Below are 19478 nucleotides of genomic sequence, written 5' to 3' on the forward strand. Positions count from 1 at the left end.
CTAGAACAAATTCTAAGTTCTGCTGTATCCCAATCCTGTAGGTTCTTTTGGACTGCTTGCAAGAGGGGTGGGAAATTAATTTAAAAAGGAGATGTAAATTGTTTGTGAGCTTAAGGCTTCATGCACACTAGCCTATTTTTAAGCTTCTAGTAACTAGTTCTGACCATTTTTTTCTTCTGCCCCTAGATGCAAATAGCGTTATGCTATGACTCCATGCACAATATTAAAGGCTAGAAGCGTTTTTCAAGCTTCAGATTCTAGGAGCAGAAAAAATGCTTTTCTTTTTTTTTACATTTTTTCTGCTTTTTTCTGATTTTTTTTTTTTTCACTACATGTACTATAAAAATGCTAACGCTCCTAAACACTTCTAAAACGATACTAAAAAATGCTATTACCAGTGTTTTTTCCAGTTTTTTTTTAGCTAAAAAAGAATGCTAGTGTGTATGCAGCTTTATTCCTCAGGAAGTGATAGAGTGCTGTTGCCAGGAGAGAGGGAATGTGTTCAAATGATTAACTTGCATTGATTCTAAATTTGGACAGTTGTTAACAAGTTTGCTATTGTATGATGATCGGATGAAATCTAAGGCCTAGTTAATAAAAACAGAATATTATCTGCAAAGGCAGCAGTTTTATGAGCCTATATGGATACCATTTATGTCTCTATTGGCTCTGATTTTGCGTAATAAGGCCTCCAGCAAAAGCACGAAGATCATAGGGAAGAGATGAAGCCAGTGCCTCCTACCATTTTTAATTTAGAATGGTGGGGAAAGAGTACTCTTGACCTTGATACTCACAAGGGGATGATTGGAGGCTCCAGTCAATCAGAGCATTTTTTTCTTCTAGGCCTAGATGCTGTAGGTCTTTGTCTTTAAAAATCCAGTCTATTGTTTTAAATGCTCTTTCAGCATTCATGGGCAGAATTGTGTGCACTCACCCAGTAGATAATAGAATTGCTCTTTGAGAGTTATCTGTAGCTTTTCTATAAGATATAAAGTTCATGTGGTCCCATTGTCCAATTGTATAAGATCTTAAGTAGGGTTTGATCCTGTCTGTAAGGATTGTAGCTGACACTTTTATATCAAATTAAAAAAAGAAATGGGCCTATATTTTGGAATTTGTTTCATGATCTTTGCCCTTGTTTAAGATGGGTGTGACATGATCAAATGAGGCCTCTAGGGTAATTTCCCAGCTTTTGTGACAATTAATATGGGCACAGAAGGTGTCTAATAGTAAGTACGAGAATTTGAAGTCTGGTTAGGCCATCTGGGCCGTTTTTTCCTTGAGGCCATTGCTTTTAGTTATAGCTATTCCTTTGTGATTTCTTGTTGAAGAGCTTGGGGGATTTGCTTTGGTAACCTAGGGTACGACACCTCCTCTAAGAATTCCTAGATTTTATGTCTCCTCTTTTTTAAAAGCCTGCAGATGTTTTTCTTGTCTAATGTTATAAAGATCCTGGCAATAGCACCAAAACTGTTGTACTATATGGGGAATTTGGATTATGTTCCCTTAATTTATGAATGCACATTTTATCTACCTGCTTTTCCTGGGCTCTTGCAAACAGCTTACCGCTTGCATTCTTGCTTTAAATTTGCCTGCTGATCCAACTCTGTTTGTATATATAATAAGGACTGGTATGTAAATCCTATTACCAGTGTGATTTATGGCTTTGTTCATAAATGTCTGATGACTCTGTGTCTTACATTTTTCTTGATAGCACGGACAAATAAATATAGCTGTACACCATCAAAATCAATGCAGGACTTCTTTTCTTTGGCCAACATGGTGGCCTATTTATTAGAGTACCTGTGTAGTTTGCAGATAACATCACGGGGTTTATAAATATCATCCTTTTCAGAACCCTGTCAGCTCTATCTATTTCAGTGTTGTGCTCTGTAGAATTGCCCAGGATTTGTTTAAAGATATCAAGGTTGGCTGTAGGTAGACCTTTTGCTTTAGTGGCTTCTGGCAGCCCTCTAATTCTGATGTTGGAACAGTGACTCCTATTTTTGTAAGCATCAAGCTGCAAAAATTATTCTTTTATTTTGTGATTCTGTCTCATTGTATTATCCTTTAAAGCTTGCAATTTGAGAAAAGTGTCTTCATATTTAGTCTCCCTAGTTTCAGTTTCGATATTAGGTACATTTTGTTAGTAATTTAGTCGTTTTCCCTGGTGGCTAGGTCTTTTAGAAATTGCTTTGTGTCCCAGCACAGCCCTATGAGAGAGTCTCCATCTCTTAGAACTACAGTCAGGTACATAAATATTGGAACGTCGCCACAATTCTAACATTTTTGGCTCTATACACCACCACAATGGATTTGAAATTAAACGAACAAGATGTGCTTTAACTGCAGACTGTCAGATTTAATTTGAGGGTATTTACATCCAAATCAGGTGAACGGTGTAGGAATTACAACAGTTTGCATATGTGCCTCCCACTTGTTAAGGGACCAAAAGTAATGGGACAATTGGCTTCTCAGCTGTTCCATGGCCAGGTGTGTTATTCCCTCATTATCCCAATTACAATGAGCAGATAAAAGGTCCAGAGTTCATTTCAAGTGTGCTATTTGCATTTGGAATCTGTTGCTGTCAACTCTCAAGATGAGATCCAAAGAGCTGTTCCAATATTTATGGACCTCTAGTGGAGTAATTTGGAGACCTTAATGGGGAGCAGTGAGGTGATGCGGAGTAGGACACACTGCGCTCTGAAGGCAAGGTTGCTCTGGTCTCATGCCTGCTGGATTCTGTCATCCTGAGCACACTTGACTGCCTATGCCATCTTGGATTCTCCTCCATGCTGCAATTTTTCCTGGCTCAAATAGATGGACTATATGCACCTCATTCTGCTTTTGGGTGGCCTTTGTGATAGTGGAGATGGTTTCCACCAAAGGGGTTCTCATGCCATGGCCAGTCCAAAAACACTTCATAATGCTTGTCTTGACTTGCTCGCATCACAGGCCCATGCTAGTATAAACATTGAACTGTTTATATTGAGTTTGTATCTGCAGACAAGACGATAAAACAAGGAAGGCATCTAATGCACTTACCTGTTTGGTTCAATGACTTCACTGCCAGGAGACATACAGAATATTATTATTTCCGTGCTGGAAAGCACTCATTAACCATTAGCCGCCCGGCCAATGGCCGTTTGGCGGCTTGAAAAGCTTGAAAAGCGCTGCAGCTTTCCGGGTGCACGCCATTTGGCGTGCTCCCGCACATGCGCGGTTTGCGCGGTTGCAGAGCGACGCAGCAGTGCAATCTGTCACCGCCCGTGCACCTCGGACACGGCCGATGACAGATCCGAGTACCGGCTCCCGTTGCCGGTACCATGTGACCTGCTGTGACCAATCACAGCAGGTCACGTGACAGTTGTATACAATGGATGGCTTCATTCATGATGCCATCCATTGTATACTAGTGCCTAGCTGTGAATGGTCACAGCTAATCACATGCACATGTCATGTGATTAGCTGTGACCAAATCACAGCTAAGCACAAAAAAAAAAAAAAAAAAGCTGAATGAATCGATTTCATTCAGGTAAATGCTTGCTTATAGCAAAGTAATTCTTTGCTATAAGCAAATTGTGTAAAAAAAAAAAAAATACTGATCACTCCCCCAAAGTAGTACAGTGTTACTATGGTAACATTGTACTATTTTGGTCATAGTAAAATATGAAAAAAAATCTTAAAAAAAATAAAAAAAAATGTAATAAAAAATTAAATATAATAAAAAAATTAAAAAAAAATAAAAAAAAATATATATTTTTTTTTTCATACTGTCACCAGTCAGTGTCGCTGTTCACCGCCATGCCAGTTATATGATGATGCTGTACTGCACTGGTGACAGTACGTAAAAAAAAAATAGTGAAAAATTATGACAAAAAAATACAACTTCAAAAAACTTGCCATGCCTCTTATGAAGTACGTCGGACTGTCTATTCTGCAAAAAGGGGTCATTTGGGGATATCTGTACTGTTCTGACATTCTTGGACCTCAAGATATTAGATTGGCTGTCAGTACTTCAGGATTGATCAATATTCAGATCTATACCATAGTTTGCGAACTCTATAACTTTCCTACAAACTAAAAAATACATCCTAATTTGGGTTATTTTCACCAAAGACATGTAGCAGAATACATCTCGGCCTAAATTTATGAAGAACAATTATTTATTTGTAAACTTTTATAACAGAAACAAAGAAAAATGTGGTTTTTTTTCAAAATTTTTGGTCTTTTTTTGTTAATTTAGCAAAAAATAAAAACCCCAGCAGTGATTAAATACCGCCAAAAGAAAGCTCTAGTTGTGTGAAGAAAATGATCAAATTTTAGTTTGGGTACAATGTTGTATGACCGCGCAATTGTCATTCAAAGTGTGAGAGCGCTGAAACCTGAAAACTGGCCTGGGCAGGAAGGTGTAAAATTGCACGGTATTGAAACGGTTAAATCAGTGGGGATCACAAACTGCCTGTGCATAAATTCAACTAAGGCCTTGCTCTTTGCCAAAAATCATGTGCAATTTTGTAGGAATTTACAATCTAGCCATTCAATTTAGCTGCTGTTGGAGTATTGCCAAGCCCAGTTTTTTTTAGGATAGAATGTTGTATAGGTTGTCATAAGAATCTCATTGATTATATGCAGCATTGTCACAGTTTTACTAACTGATTTTTATTTAATACAGGTAATGACTATGAAGGATATCAACCACTGTGGTTTGAACGGAAAGTCGACTCTTTCACTGGAGAGCTCATGTGTGTTTACAAAGGAGGATATTGGGAGTGCAAAGAAAAACAAGACTGGTCTAATTGTCCTGATATTTTTTGACTTAGGACAAAAAAAAGCTACAAATCTCACCACCTCAAGCTGGGCACATAGAGTGCCTCGCAAACCAGGCTATGGCAGCGCTCAGGAACAGATGGCAAAGGCCAACTTCCAATGACAAAAAGTTGAGGTGAAAATCAAAACACATGCCAAAACATGAAGCATTTGAGTGGGAGGGTATAAAATAGTGGTGGGGTATTTCGGAATATGAGACATATTTTCTAAAGATATAGAATTTTGTTTTACGACATCAGAATTTCTTTTTGTAGCAAATAATAATAGTTGGGAGATGAGATTATTTATTTTATTGCCGTTTAATTTACGTTTTGCTATACACACACACATAAATGTATATATCTATATATAGATCTGGGCTTTTCAGTAGCGTTTTCCTGAAGTTGTTCTTTCAAGTACAATCCTAGATTTCGAGAAGAACTTGAAATGAAGGTACTTTTAGGAATTTTATTTATGTACATTATATTCATATGTATATTCTTGTTAATGATTAATGAAGTGTGCTTTTATTTATGGGCAGCAGCAAATATCAGAAATTCTTTTCACAGGAGTGGCCATTTGTATAGTTCTTTGAACAAGAAACAATGGCTTGCTGAATTCAGAAATACATGGGAAAAAAAGATCACTGTGTAAAAATATCACTTTATTTTTTAATTGACTAGTGCACTTTTATTGATTAATTTCCAAAGATTTGTGTCCATTTCTATTAGCCAGTCCTCTCTGTGAAGCTGTATGTAGCACAGTAGGTGGCCATATCATGGGACAGCCGATACCTGGGCCATTATTATGTTGTTGTTGAAGGGGTTATGTCAGGACAGGACGTTTGCTGGCACAGCCAAGGCTCCCATTCTGCACTGGATGCTGCTGTTGCCAACCAATAAAAGCAATTTTACTGTTCAGCATCACACAAAGTGCCAGCAATGCCCAGTAACTAGGAGTACTTCCATTAGTCTGCATTGGTGGTGGGTATTAGCCATCCTGAGTTTTCCTTTTTGTAAAACCAATTCTTTAAACTGCATTGTTTGTGTTAGGAATTATTGCAAATAATAGTGAATTTTGTTTGCTCACTTAAGATGTGGAAATAATATTGTTTACAAGGTCCAGCTGTGGTTCTATATCTTTCTCTCAGTCACATTTATCCTACATCATTTACCAAGAAAACCCCAGAATAAGTGTGAACCAGCCAATTTGACTGTCTAATACAGTATGAAGCTTTAGAGAAGGCACTGTAGATATCGGAAGAAAGCTACTTCAAACTGTATACAGAGATTTCGGTAGCAACTTCCAATCTCAGCAATGCTTTTCATCCAGGAAAAGAGGAGCTTGCTGCTGGCAAGCCTAGGATGAGAAACACACGGTGACTGGGAAAAGGGAGAGAATGTGTCCTATGGTACAGTAAATACTCAGTGCTGTGCTCGACCACAGCCTACTCTAAGCAACGTGGAATCCCCTCCAAAAACATCTATTCCCTATAAGGAATTTTATTTTGTCTTTTGTCTGTTCCTCATTTTTCATGAGGTTGGAAAGTAGAATGAAGCCTGAAGATTGATGCTGGACATAAATGTTGTTACTGTCTTAAAAATGGCACTGCTAGTACTGATGGCATGGTATTATTTAGGAGGCACCTGTAACCACACCATTGCAAATATAACCTCTTATCTGTCTCTTCTTTGACTTTTATTGCTCCCATAACAGGCCCATGTCAATATAAACACAGTACTGGTTACTTTGAGTGTGTATATACAGTGCAATGGGGTTGATTTACTAAAACTGGAGAGTGAGAAATTTGGTGCAGCTCTGCATGGTAGCAAATCAGCTTCTAACTTCAGCTTGTTCAATTGAGCTTTGACAAAAAAAAAACTGAAAGCTTATTGGTTTCTATGCAGAGCTGCACCAGATTTTGCAATGTCCAGTTTTAGTAAATCAATCCCAATGTCATCATTGCCAGGAGACATATACAGTTATACATTGAGACTTGTGTGCTGGAAATCACTTATCTAATCAGTGGTGGACACAAACTGCTTGTGCATAAGTTAATCTAAACACTTTCCCATCCCCATATTAATGTGATTCTAGACAGTCAACTGTGGAAATGTAGAATTCCCTGATAAAGTTACTTGTTGTCTGTCCAGGTCTGCAGATATATGCTCTCTACAATGTAACTAATCTTCTGCAAGGGCTGACTAGTTCCAGCAATCTGTGTTCTCCAGTGACTGATTGGGTGCACTGCAGCCTATAAATTGTAATTGATTGCTCCTGGCAGTGAAAATGTTAGATCAAGCAGGTATGTAGACTATATATTATTATTATTATACAGGATTTATATAGTGCCAACAGTTTGCTCAGTGCTTACAATATAACAGGAGATAATACAGCAACAATACAGTTCAATACAAGAGGGATAGGAGGGCACTGCTCCTTGGAGCTTACAATCTAGGAATACTATTCATGTTACAGAGGAGGCTCAGGGTATACAATGTGATGTTTACCCCTGGCCTAAATATTGTGATGACAACTTAAAGCCCAGGTAACTAACAGGAAGAGATAGCATGGTTATTCAGGAATATCTGCTGTGAGAACAAAGTATGAACTGGCTTATCCACTAGATGCAGACAGTCTAGAAAATAATTTGCCAGTGTTTGCAATAAAGACACGCCATTCTTATTGAGGTACTGGTATTTCAAAGGGTTATTGGCCCTCAAGAGGTCATAATAACCCTTTACTATTCTTCATTGAACCCTAGAGACAGGAATAGTGCATTAGCTGAATTTTAAGAATTCACATGATGGATATGTTGATTGTAGGCAAACATCTATATTTTTATTGTCCAGTGTTTTCACAGCACAGAATTATCTTTTTAAGTTTTAAAAGTTGAAATGCTTTTTATGTAGGTTTTCCAAAAGATTTTTTGGTATTAAATTGTGTGTATGCAATAATTTAGTACTTTTACATGCCAGATTGTCAAAAAGGACACTAACATGTGTATTGTACATGCTTAAAGCATCGTGTAGTCTGTGCTCAGCAAAAGCCTAATGAGAAAAAAAACATCACTATGAAACAAACGTATTCACTAAATCACATCATATTCTTATTGAGGTACTAGTATTTCAAAGGGTTAGTGGCCTCTTAAGGTCATAATAACCCTTTACTATTCTTCATTGAACCCTAGGGACAGGAATAGTGCATTAGCTGAATTTTAAGAATTCAGATGATGATGTATAGACGATTGTAGGCAAACATATATATTTTTATTGTGCAGTGTTTTCACAGCACAGAATTATCTTTTTCAGCAGTTTTAACAGTTGAAATGCTTTTTATTTAGGTTTTCCAAAAGATCTTTTGTTATTAAATTGTGTGTATGCAATAATTTAGTACTTTTACATGCTAGGATTGTTAAAAAGGACACTAACATGTTTATTGTACTTGCTGACAGCATCCTATAGTCTGTGCCCAGCAAAACCCTAATGAGAAAAAAACATCACTATGAAACAAACTTATTCACTAAATCACTGCAAGGAGAAGTGTGCAAACTGCAACCAATCAGATGCAAATTTAGGCTGGATTGACACTTGAGCAATTTCTAGCTCCAAGCTCCAAAACTGCAAAAACTTTTAAAAATCAATTGTTCTCTATGGTGTCTGTTCCTGCAATCAGGTGTAAATCAGCTGTGAACAGGCACCATAGAGAACAATTGATTTTTTAAATTTGAGCTTTTTTTGGAGCTTCAAGCTTTGAACTACAAATCGCTCAAGTGAGAAGCCAGCCTAACTGAACTGAGGTCTACTGCAAATTATTTCTGATTGGTTGCTGTGAGGTATTGCACTTTGCATACTGATAGTTAATAGGTTGCTGTGAATTACTGATTTTCACCATAATGAATAAGCCAGCCGGTATTCACAGCAGAGAATGGGCTTGTATGTTCCCCTTAATATTTAATAATAACCCAGTGATTTTAGCAGCACCTTGTAAAAACAAACTTTGCATCACTAGACATACATTTTTAAAACATACCTTTGTAAAATCTATATAAGAAAGTTATTCCTTTTTATACAGAACATATTGAATTAAATTCTTTATCGGCACTGGTTATGATTTAATTTTAATGGAATTATTTTTAATTATATCATATCTGAAAAGCATAGCACTAAAAGCTACCTAGTATAGTGTAAAATGCTAAGTAGTTTAGAGAAGTAACTAGAAATATCATTCATTATATTATTGCAGCTGTATTTTTATATATCAATATATATCTAGCTATATTACAATGTAAAGGACAACTAAACTTGTACATATATGTAGAAATCAGCCTGGGGCTACCCACCATATATACAACCTGTGCCACGTTCTACAGTTGTTTCAAGTGCCTGGGGCTCCTGCAGCCTAGCACAGTGTCACACATTGCAGGACAACCCAGCACTTAATGAAGAAGGAGTTACTACTGAATGACAAACATTATACAATGCAATTGTTCCAATCCAAAGGAAGTGTTCTGTATATTGTGTCTCCTACTGGAATGGCTGTTATCTGTAACAACTGAAAGCATAAAACCAGTAACTATTGAGAATAAATTTGATTTTTTTTAAGTAGAGAAGTTTACATCAATGGAAAAATGTAAAAAAAAATATATATATATTCAGTACAAAATAGTTTGTTTAAAAAAAAGTAACAAACACCTAAAAAAGTGGTATTTATAAAATGTACTTCAAGAACCAAAGGTAGGGTTCGTAAGAACATCTATAGTAAAATGAACATTGTTATGTTTGTGAAACAAACACACAGGTACAAATTTATATCAAATGTATTAGACTTGAGATCCCTTGACACGTTTCATAGACAATTCTAGTTCTTCAGGAGCAATTTTTTAAGAGTATTAAAGTGGTAGTAAAGTCTGCTTTTTTATTTGGTACCTACAGGAGATATTTACATGTGTAGCAGCCGACGACATCACCGCCACATGTGCAATGCGCTCTCAATGGATGGCATGCTGTCCATTGAGAAAGCTGTGCCATGACTCCCCCGGGAGTGATGTAATCGTGGCTTGGACATTCGGCCGAAGCCCACAAACTCAGAAAGAAGACGGGTGAAGATGGAATCCTTGTCAGTGGTGACAGTGTGCCACTGGAGGGATCCTTTTTGTAGGTAAGTATGTCGGTGCATACTATCACATTATGGCATGAGCCTGCAGGAAGACCAATTTTTTTTTTTTTTAACTGGTCGATTTACTACAGCTTTCATTTCTAGTCATTAATACTGATATTATTATTATTATTATTATTATACAGGGTTTATATAGTGCCAACAGTTTGCTCAGCGCTTTACAATATAAAGGGAGACAATAGAGCAACAATACAGTTCAATACAAGAGGGTTAGGAGGGCCCTGCTCCTTGGAGCTTACAATCTAAGAGGGAGGGATTCCTCCCTGTTTTGGGTTCTTGAAGAACGATACCACTTTTTAGGTGTTTGTTTCCTATTTTAAACAAACTCTTTTGTACTGAATATCTATTTGTTTTACAGTTTTCCAATGATATAAACTAGTTCTATACCCTAAAAAATCTGTTCTCAATAGTTTCTAATTATACATTTATTTGGGATGGGGTATGCCCTTTAAAGGAGAGTTGGATGGAATCCTTATGGCTTCTTTTTCCTCAGCAACTCAGACCAAGTCAGTTCTAGAGGCTGTCATTGTCTAATACCTGGAGATAGTGCTAATTTTAGGGCAGAGCACAGGTTTGTACTATCATGCTCAGTGGCATTCCTGCCCAACTATTTCTAATTCCAGGATTTGGACAATGGTAGGTTCTGGCATTGGAGAGAACACATTGGCTGAGCAGATAACAGGCATCCTGATAGGACTCATTCAAAATGGTTTCCACTTCTGCATTACTAACTGAAAAACCCCATTACCTGTGCAGCAATATCTCATGTCAGTAATATGTGCCCTTGGGTTTCCAACATACTTCTCTCGGAGAACTGTTCTGGCAGCCGAGAAAGCTTCCCACTTGCCTTATTTCTTTGGTAGGCGAGAAACACTGAGCCATTTGAAGACACACCTCAAGAAAGATGACAGTGGCTTAGTGTTCTGTTTTGGTGGGATAATGGGGCTTGTTCATGTGGATATTGCTCTCCAAATAAAGGAGTAATCCATATTTTTTTTCTGGGTATGGAAATTCCTTTGAAAGAAGAAGGCTTGTGGATGTTTAAACTGTGAGAAACACCTTGAGCTTCCTTGCTCTATTTTAAAAACTCATTTTGCTCATCAACTTGAGTAGAAATATCTGTTCTACATATGTATAAGGGCCAATATGCACTGTTATCTCTGATTCTTGTTCAGTAGGTAATGTTTGAATATGTCAGTTTATATAAAATCTCATGTATGCAGTTTGATGAATAATGAAATGTTGGTACTGCCCATAGTAATCAGCAGAAATGCCACTGGGTTTTATGAAGCAAACATCCAATTGGCTGTTGTGGTTAACACCTCCTTTTCTCCACTTTCACCTGTAGAACCTACAAGGTTTGTATAGAAAAGTCCTTTGTTCTTTGCCTTGTTCCATTTGCTTGGAGTACTGTTTACCACAGTTTGAACAGAGCACAGGCAGCACTGCATGCATGTCTATTTCAACTCTGGATTTTAGCATATATAGGCATATTCCATAGTCCAAATCCAGTGATCCACCACGCGTGGAGAGATTAATAACTTACCAGACCTCTATACCCAGTGAGCCTGTCACACCTCTCAATTGAGACCATCAGCAAACAGAGGAAATAGAGCAGGTAACATCACAGTCTTCTAATGAGTAATCTCTCATAGGTGGAAGTGACACTCAAAGAGATTAAAAAATGTCCACTGGAACCAGTAGTAGCAATCATTGCATGTCTGTACTCTGCCAGGTGCACAGACCAAGACAGGTTGCAATTTTCAATCCAGTAAGGTCATATAGACTTCACTATGTCATATCCTTCATTTCCAGCTTAGAAAGTTGAAAATAAATCTCTTCTAGTGACTTGCTATTCCACCTCACTGCATAATACAAGTAATAAAAGCTGTTGTGTACAGCTTCTAATACTTATATTATGGAGTGAGATGGAATAGCAAGTCACTAGAAAAGATTTATATTCAGCTTTCTAAGCTGGAAATGAAGGCTATGATATAGTGAAGTCTATATGACCTGACTGGATTGAAAATTGCAACCTGTCTTGGTCTGTGCACCTGGCAGAGTCCAGACATACAATGATTGCTACTACTGGTTCCAGTGGACATTTTTTAATCTCTCTGAGTGTCACTTTCACCTATGAGAGATTACTCATTAGAAGACTGTGATGTTAACTGCTCTATTTTCTCTGTTTGCTGATGGTCTCAATTGAGAGGTATGACAGGCTCACTGGGTATAGAGGTCTGGTAAGCTATTAATCTCACTACATGTGGTGGATCACTAAATTTGGACTATGGAATGAACACTTACCATCACTTTCTGTGAACACGGTGTTTGGGGATTTGTTGCACGGACACTTTATGAATATCTGGATTAGATACTACATATTTGCATAGACACTTTATGATTACCTGGATTGGATACTATATATTAATTATTTTTCTCAGATTTTGATGATATTTTTCAATTTATTTATGTTATAATTAAAATTATCCCTGTGGTCATTTTCGGCGGGCAGTCTCATCTGCTGAATGCAACCCATTCAAGTGCATGGGTCTGCACCGCAACTGCATTCAGTGCACGCAGTTGCGCTGCCTAGTGTGGCTTTTTAGAGGTTAAAACAAGCAGTGATAATGTGAGATAATGCCTCTTCACTGCCTGTCAAACACCCCCTGAAAAGCGATCCACCACGGATCACACATGAGGTCAACAACAGTGTAAACAAGCCCTTAGTCTGTTCGGTATTTAGTCTGACTTCAAGTTCAACCTGGCCAACAGTGAAATTGACATGTAGTGTTTGCAGAGCTTGGTCCAAGATGTGGAAATAGAACTCTACTTGCATGGAACAAAGATGCAGAGTGCTTAACGTATTTTAATTCTCTACCATAAGCACTCAGTTTTCCTGTCAAAGGAGATGTGTCTGTACAGAGGGAAGAGTTGATTTTGGGGCCTCTCTTATGCTGTATGTGCTCTCTGCAATCTGGTTGCATTCTGTAAGATGTTGCTGTGATGATTTTCTAGTGCCTGAATCAGCTGCCTTCAAACAACATACAAAGCCTTTCATGTATAAATCACAGATGTAAACTCTTTACGATTTCTAAAGTACTGCAGAAAGTTGAAACCATAACATTTCATGCTGCAGCCAGATCTTTCTCTGCAAGGAGCTACAAAATGATACTGCTGTCCATGACTACATTACCAACAATTAAGCTGATGTATAAATTCTAAAGGAAAGAAAGTGGTCTTGTCCATAACAACCAAGTGAGATACTTGTTCTCATTTTCTGACACACTAGAAAAAGAATTTGATGGTATGTCTGCAAGAACCTTCAAGCAACAAGGTCATATTTACAATATTTGGAATATACTGTATTCATTACGAGCTAGGAAACTATTTGTCATTATATCCTGAAAAAGCATATTTGGATCTCAGGGTGTAGCAGTTAATATTTATATAAGTGAACTAAATTATGTGAAACGTCTGGTCCCATCACTGTGAAGTCTCAATGAAAAGCTGGGATGGAGGACTTGGGGTCAGAACAAGAATTAACCAAAGGAATGATGTACGTGAACAGCTCTTAGAGGACTGTACTGGGATTTTGTGAATGGTGGCAACTGTAAATGAAAAGTTTGTATTGTCAGAAATATGACGGCTATACTGAAATGTGAATAAAAGAGTAAAGCTGTGAAGTTTATCTGCTGTATTTAATTTCTCTGCTACATATCTCTAAGAGGGCCTTCCAATATTCTGCACCATTCACCCGTGCAGAAAAAAACACTGGCATAACAAAGAGAAGAACAAATTGCACTGCACAGAACAATTCAGCAATTGCATCTTGAACAAAATTGTTATACTGACTTATTGTGAAAGAAAAGTGTGAATGAAAGATACTGTATGACCCAAAAGTGACATTTTTGCACCATACTAACAATTCCATTATCTAGGCCTAGATACAAGATGTCTCAACAACTTGGTGATTCTGTCCCCAACTCCATTTTAAATATATATACAGCGTGTGTATTTTCATATATAGTCATGGCCAAAAATATTGACACCCCTGCATTTCTGTCAGATAATGCACCACTTCACCCAGAAAATTGTTGCAATTACAAATTTTTTAGTCATTCTCATGTATATTTCTTTTGTTTGTATTGGACACAAAAAAGAGGAGAAACAAAAAGCCGAATCTGACACATTCTATGCAAAACCCCAAAAAAATGGACTGGAAAAAATTATTGGCACACTCTCAAAATTGTAAGAAATAATTGCATGTCAAGTTTGTGATGCTCCTGTAATTAGTAGTAAAACTCACCTGTATCAATTAACAGGTGCTGACAATATAAAAATCACACCGGCAACCAGTGAAAATGGTGAAAATGTGACTCAACCTTTCTATTGTGTGTCTCTGTGTGCCACTAGGAGCATGGAGAATTGTCTAATGATTTGAGAACATAAGTTGTGGAATAGCATGGACAATCTCAAGGTTACAAGTCCACCTCCAGAGATACAAATGTTCCTGTGTCCACTGTGTACAACATTGTGAAGAAGTTTACAGTCCATGGCACTGTAGCTAATGGACATGGACGAAAGAGAAAAATTGCTCAAAGTTTGCAACAAAGCATTGCTTGAATGGTGGCTAAAGAACCTCAATCAACTTCCAGAAGAATTCAAGCTGACCGCCAGGCACAGAGTACAGCTGTGTCAGCTTGCACTATACGTCACCATCTGAATGAAAAGAGACGCTATCGGAGACCCAGGAGGACCCCACTGCTGGCACAGAAACATAAAAAAGCCAAATTGAAGTTTGCCAAAACCTACCTGAGGAAGCCAAAATCCTTTTGGAAGAATGTGCTGTGGACAGGCGAAACTAAATTGCAGCTTTTTGGTAAATCCCATCATTCTACTCTTTTCAGACAAAGAAATGAGGACTTTAAAGAAAAAAATACAGTCCCTACAGTGAAACATGGTGAAAGTTCACTGATATTTTGGGGTTACTTTGCTGCTTCAGGCACTAGGTGACTTGACTGTATGCATGGCATTATGAAAACTGAAGACTACCAATGAATTCTGGGGTGCAATGCAGGGCCCAGTGTCAGAAAGTTGAGTCTCCGTCAGAGGTCATGGGTCTCACAGCAGGACAATGACCCAAAGCACACATCAAAAAGCACCCAGAAGTGGCTTAAGACAAAGTGCTGGAGAGTACTGATCTGGCCAACAATGAGTCCAGATCTCAATCCCATAGAGCACTTGTGGAAAGATTTCAAAACAGCAGATGGGAAAAGGAACCCTTCCAATATGAGAAACCTGGAGCAGATGGCGAAAGAAGAGTGGTCCAAAATTCCAGTAGAGAGGTGTAAGAAACTAATTGACCGTTACAGGAAGGATCCATTTCAGTTTTATCCAAGGGGTGTGCTACCAAATATTAAATTGAGAGTGCCAATAATTTTGTCTAGTCCATTTTTGGGGTTTTGGCTTTTTTTTTCTCCACCTTTTTTGTCTCATACCAATACAAACAAAAGAAATAAACACGAGAATGCCTAAACATTTGTAATTGCCAATATTTTTGGCCATGACTGTAAACAAATGTGTTTATTTGTTTCCCATCATGAATCACTATTTTTACAGTACAATAACAGTAATGTGCAACAGTCCTCGGGTCAAGGGCAGGGAAAGCTTGTCTTTTTCCACTAACTGGACCCTGTTTCCACTGGGATCAAAAATTCTGAGTGCTAACCATATTTCTGGACAGTTCACACAACGACATCACTCCATAAAGATTCATTCTCATCTGCTAGAGATGAGCTTATCAACATGCAAGAAGTGGGAAATGTGATCCTTTCTAAATTCATTTCTATTTTTGATGAATGCATATAAATTTAAATGGGAATGATGCAGCACTGTTAGCATTCAAATTCTTATATTCCTACCATCAAGTTCTTGTGAGAAAAATATATCCTAAGCACCGCTTAGTTATATAGCGCTGTGGATAAACACATACAAAAACATTTAATAAAACAATTGTAACTAAGTAATTGTGTAACTAAAGAAGCAACTTAAAAGAGAAGTACAGCCAAAGTTATTTTGGCTGTACTTCTCCTGTGACCCGTTTTCAGCTGACAGCAGGCTGAAGTCAATGTGCTGGCCCAGGCTGGGGAAAGATCCCGACTTTAAAGTTAAGATCCATCCCAGAGTCTGGAGCGGCACCTGGCTCAGCTTTTCAGTGAGTTGCTTCCTTCCCCCTCCATAGACTAGCGCTCCAGTGAGCATGGGGGGGGCAGACTGACAGTCACCGCTCTCTGCTCAGAGAGGCGGCAAGAACTCCGCAATCAGTAGTCAGGTGATCGCTGAGTTCTCAAACTTAGAGCCATCGGAGGACAGATGCAGCATCAAACCAATGCTACATCTACCTAGGTAAGTATGATTTTAGAAAATAAAATACCATATTTCCAAATATATCCACCGCTGTGTGCACATAAAGTATTTGAATTCCTCCCGATGCAAAGCTTCTTTCTTTTTCACCTGACACACCAGTGAATCTCCACCCAAAACAGAAACCACACTCACCCTCTCCTTTGCCTCTCTTTTTCAAGACAGGTAATCACCCTTTCTCCAATCTAGGAGTCTTCTTATTTGATTGATTGATTTTAAATAATTAAAGTGGAACTAAACCCTCTCATCCTTTTCAGCCAAGGAAGCTGCCATCTTAGCCTCTGTTTGATCTGCAGCGGCCTTGGTGCTCCACATGTAATCAATTATGACTCCAGCCATTTGATGGTTTGACAGTTTGGTTTACAGGAGAAGTAAATGTGACAGTTACATTCCTGGCATGTTTTTTCATTTGGTAATCGATGGGTTTATTTCCGCTTTAAGCTCCCTATTGTCCTCTATTAGAGCAGTCATATTGGTGCTGTTCCAACTTGGTCGGAGCCGCACCGATTTCTAAAGTAGTACATGCACTACTTTTGTTGCAATTTGCATAGACATCTGTGTCAGATGTCTTGCAAATAGCACCTTAAATTGGCAAGTCACCCGAAGCTGAAATTGTGCAACTTCACTGTATGTCGCACGATTTCAAAATCGGCTTTGATGTGACTGGGGTGTAAGGGCTTGTCCACACCATCTGCAGAGACTTGTGTTTTTTTTCACATGAAATCCACAGGTCTCTGCAAGACACAGAGAAAACTATTGTTTTCTCTGTGTCTTGTTCACACCAAAACGCAGGTGTGATGTCCAGTGTGGAGCTGTGTGGGATTATGCAGCATGTCTGCAGTTTTCCTCTCAGCTCTGCACTGCAATTCAAGCAAAACGGACAGCACCGCTCTGCATTCACCCCATGTGGGAGGAAGTGGGAGGAAAGGAAGAGTGGTTCTCTGTGTCTGTACTGTGCACCTTCTGTCAGATGCTGATTGGAATCATGCTGTCACTCTGGTCTGTGATGGTGAAAGGGGGGATGTTGCTGACATTGATGGCGGGGGACAGATGAAAGGACACTGATGGTGGTTACATGGGACAGATAAGGGGGTGTTAATGGTGGGGGACAAATGGAGGGTACATTGATGGTGGAGGAAAAATAAGGAGGTACTGATGGTGGGGGACACTGATGGTGGAAGAGAGATAAGGGGACACGATGAGGGGGACACTGAGCACAGAAGTCCCTAATGAAGATTCTCTGATGAGGGGGAAACCGATGAGGGGAACCTGATGAGGAGTTTCTGATTTGGGGATCACTAATGAGGGGATGATGACAGGATGTGGGACACAGGATGTGATATCAGTCTGCGCATAAAAAAAGATGAACATGAAAACTGATGTCTCATGTGCATGAAAACTTATGTAAACTTGTGTCTCTGCAAGTGAGATCTGCGCAGTTTTGACCATCATTTTTTATGCACGTATGGTGTGAATGAGCCCTAAAGGGGCTTCACATCAGGAGGAATTCAGGGACTTATGTGCACACAGTGATGGATACATTTTTGAAGCCTCTAATTAAAATTTTCAGCTTTTATTTATTTAAGCGAAACTGTTATCCGAAAGAGAAAAAAATTGCTGTAACTGCTTAAAAAGTGTTAGCTGTAGTTTGGCTTTAACTTTATAGTCATGTCCATGTAAATCTGCTAGGACACCTAATGCTACCCTCTCCCCAGGCTGACAAGACTGCAGTCTCTGCTGTTCCCTTCTCCAGAGTAGGGACACCCTAAAGCTGGCCATACACAGGTCATTTTTTTTTTCCAACCAGCAGGTTGAACGAAAAAAAAACAAAACTGACCCAATTCCCCCATTTACACATTCAAGGTGGATGGGGGAGTTCTCCCGTCTGTGTCATTGCATTCTGACAGTTAGGTGACTTTCCTGTCATCAGAACACACAGATCTTTGCTGCAGCCTGTGGCACTGATCAAGTGAAAAAATACCGACAGAGCAGTTGAGCAGAAGTCAATATGCAAATACAGTGGCCACTCATGGATCAAAATTCAGCCAGTCCTAGTGTATGGCCAGCTTAAGACAGGAAGTATATTACTAGCTTGATCACCAGGTGAAAATTAAAAAAGAAATGCTAAAAAAACTAATGCAGCCGCCACATTTAAGTATTGGTACACTGCAATATGTTACTTTTTTAATTTATTTTTGCCAATTTAAGGCCACCTTGCTAACCACAGAGACTTCATTTTTAGAATAGAGCACTAAAAGCATCCCACCATTTCCTACAACACATGTATTAATAAGAATGATATTAAAAAAATAAGTTTTAGATCATTTCTACCAGTAGACCTCTAACAGGAATATGCCTAACCCATCACTCTTGCGTAGATAGACTGGTCAAGCACCGCTGGTGTGTGCAGTCATGAAGAGCTGTATGTTGCCACTTTGTGGCCAGAATTGTTATAGCACACACTTGAGTCGGGTACTCTTCTTGTAAAATCCCAAACATGGGTATTTAATAGTGAAAGGTGGGAAGCCAATGCATCCAATTCGAGTTCTGCGGTAAACTCACTGAGAACTTCAGTTTGATTGATTAACACTATGAATTCCAAGTTGTCAAAATTTTCACATAATTTCCAGGGACACATTGCTGCTGAAAGCAGTTTCAGAAAGCCATGATACACTACAATTCTCCCATTGCATATTTACAAGATGGCAGTGACCGATCGACAGAGGGGATCAAGGTCATCACTGCGCTGAAGTAGGGTGCTTTGACAGGTAAGTCTGCCATAATGCGCAAATATGCTGTTCATACTTGTATATTATGGCAAAAGCCATGGACAGCAGTGGTGGAGTTTATTTCTTCTTTAAAGTACATTCCCTAATGCAAAGGTGAGTCTAGATTAAGTTTAGAAGAGGGCAACTCTTTCTATATTACCTAGTAATCTAGGACTATTGGCCTTAGCTCATATGTTTGAAATCTCTTTGCTTCCTTTACATCTAAGAAAAGGTACCATCAGAGGAAATGTTCTGTATACTCCAGGTGACCAGGCCCTGTTTTCTGTCCTCTATAAA

At 38.6% G+C, this 19478-nt stretch overlaps 1 protein-coding gene across 4 annotated transcripts in view; it reads left to right on the forward strand.

Annotated features, from left to right (window-relative positions):
- Positions 1-6494, forward strand: part of OSBP2 (oxysterol binding protein 2) — a 344220-nt gene extending 337726 nt beyond the window's left edge. For all 4 annotated transcript variants that reach the window (XM_089677503.1, XM_089677518.1, XM_089677527.1 and 1 more), the window contains one exon: positions 4676-6494. In XM_089677503.1, the coding sequence (XP_089533629.1) occupies positions 4676-4818 (143 nt within the window). In that variant the 3' untranslated portion in view covers positions 4819-6494. The remainder of the gene's footprint in view (positions 1-4675) is intronic.
- The last annotated feature ends 12984 nt before the right edge of the window (positions 6495-19478 follow it).

The sequence above is a fragment of the Staurois parvus genome, unplaced genomic scaffold (assembly GCF_062004578.1).
Source record: "Staurois parvus isolate SC_StPar_1 unplaced genomic scaffold, SC_StPar_1.0 ptg000014l, whole genome shotgun sequence".
In the NCBI taxonomy this organism is placed as follows: Eukaryota; Metazoa; Chordata; class Amphibia; order Anura; family Ranidae; genus Staurois; species Staurois parvus.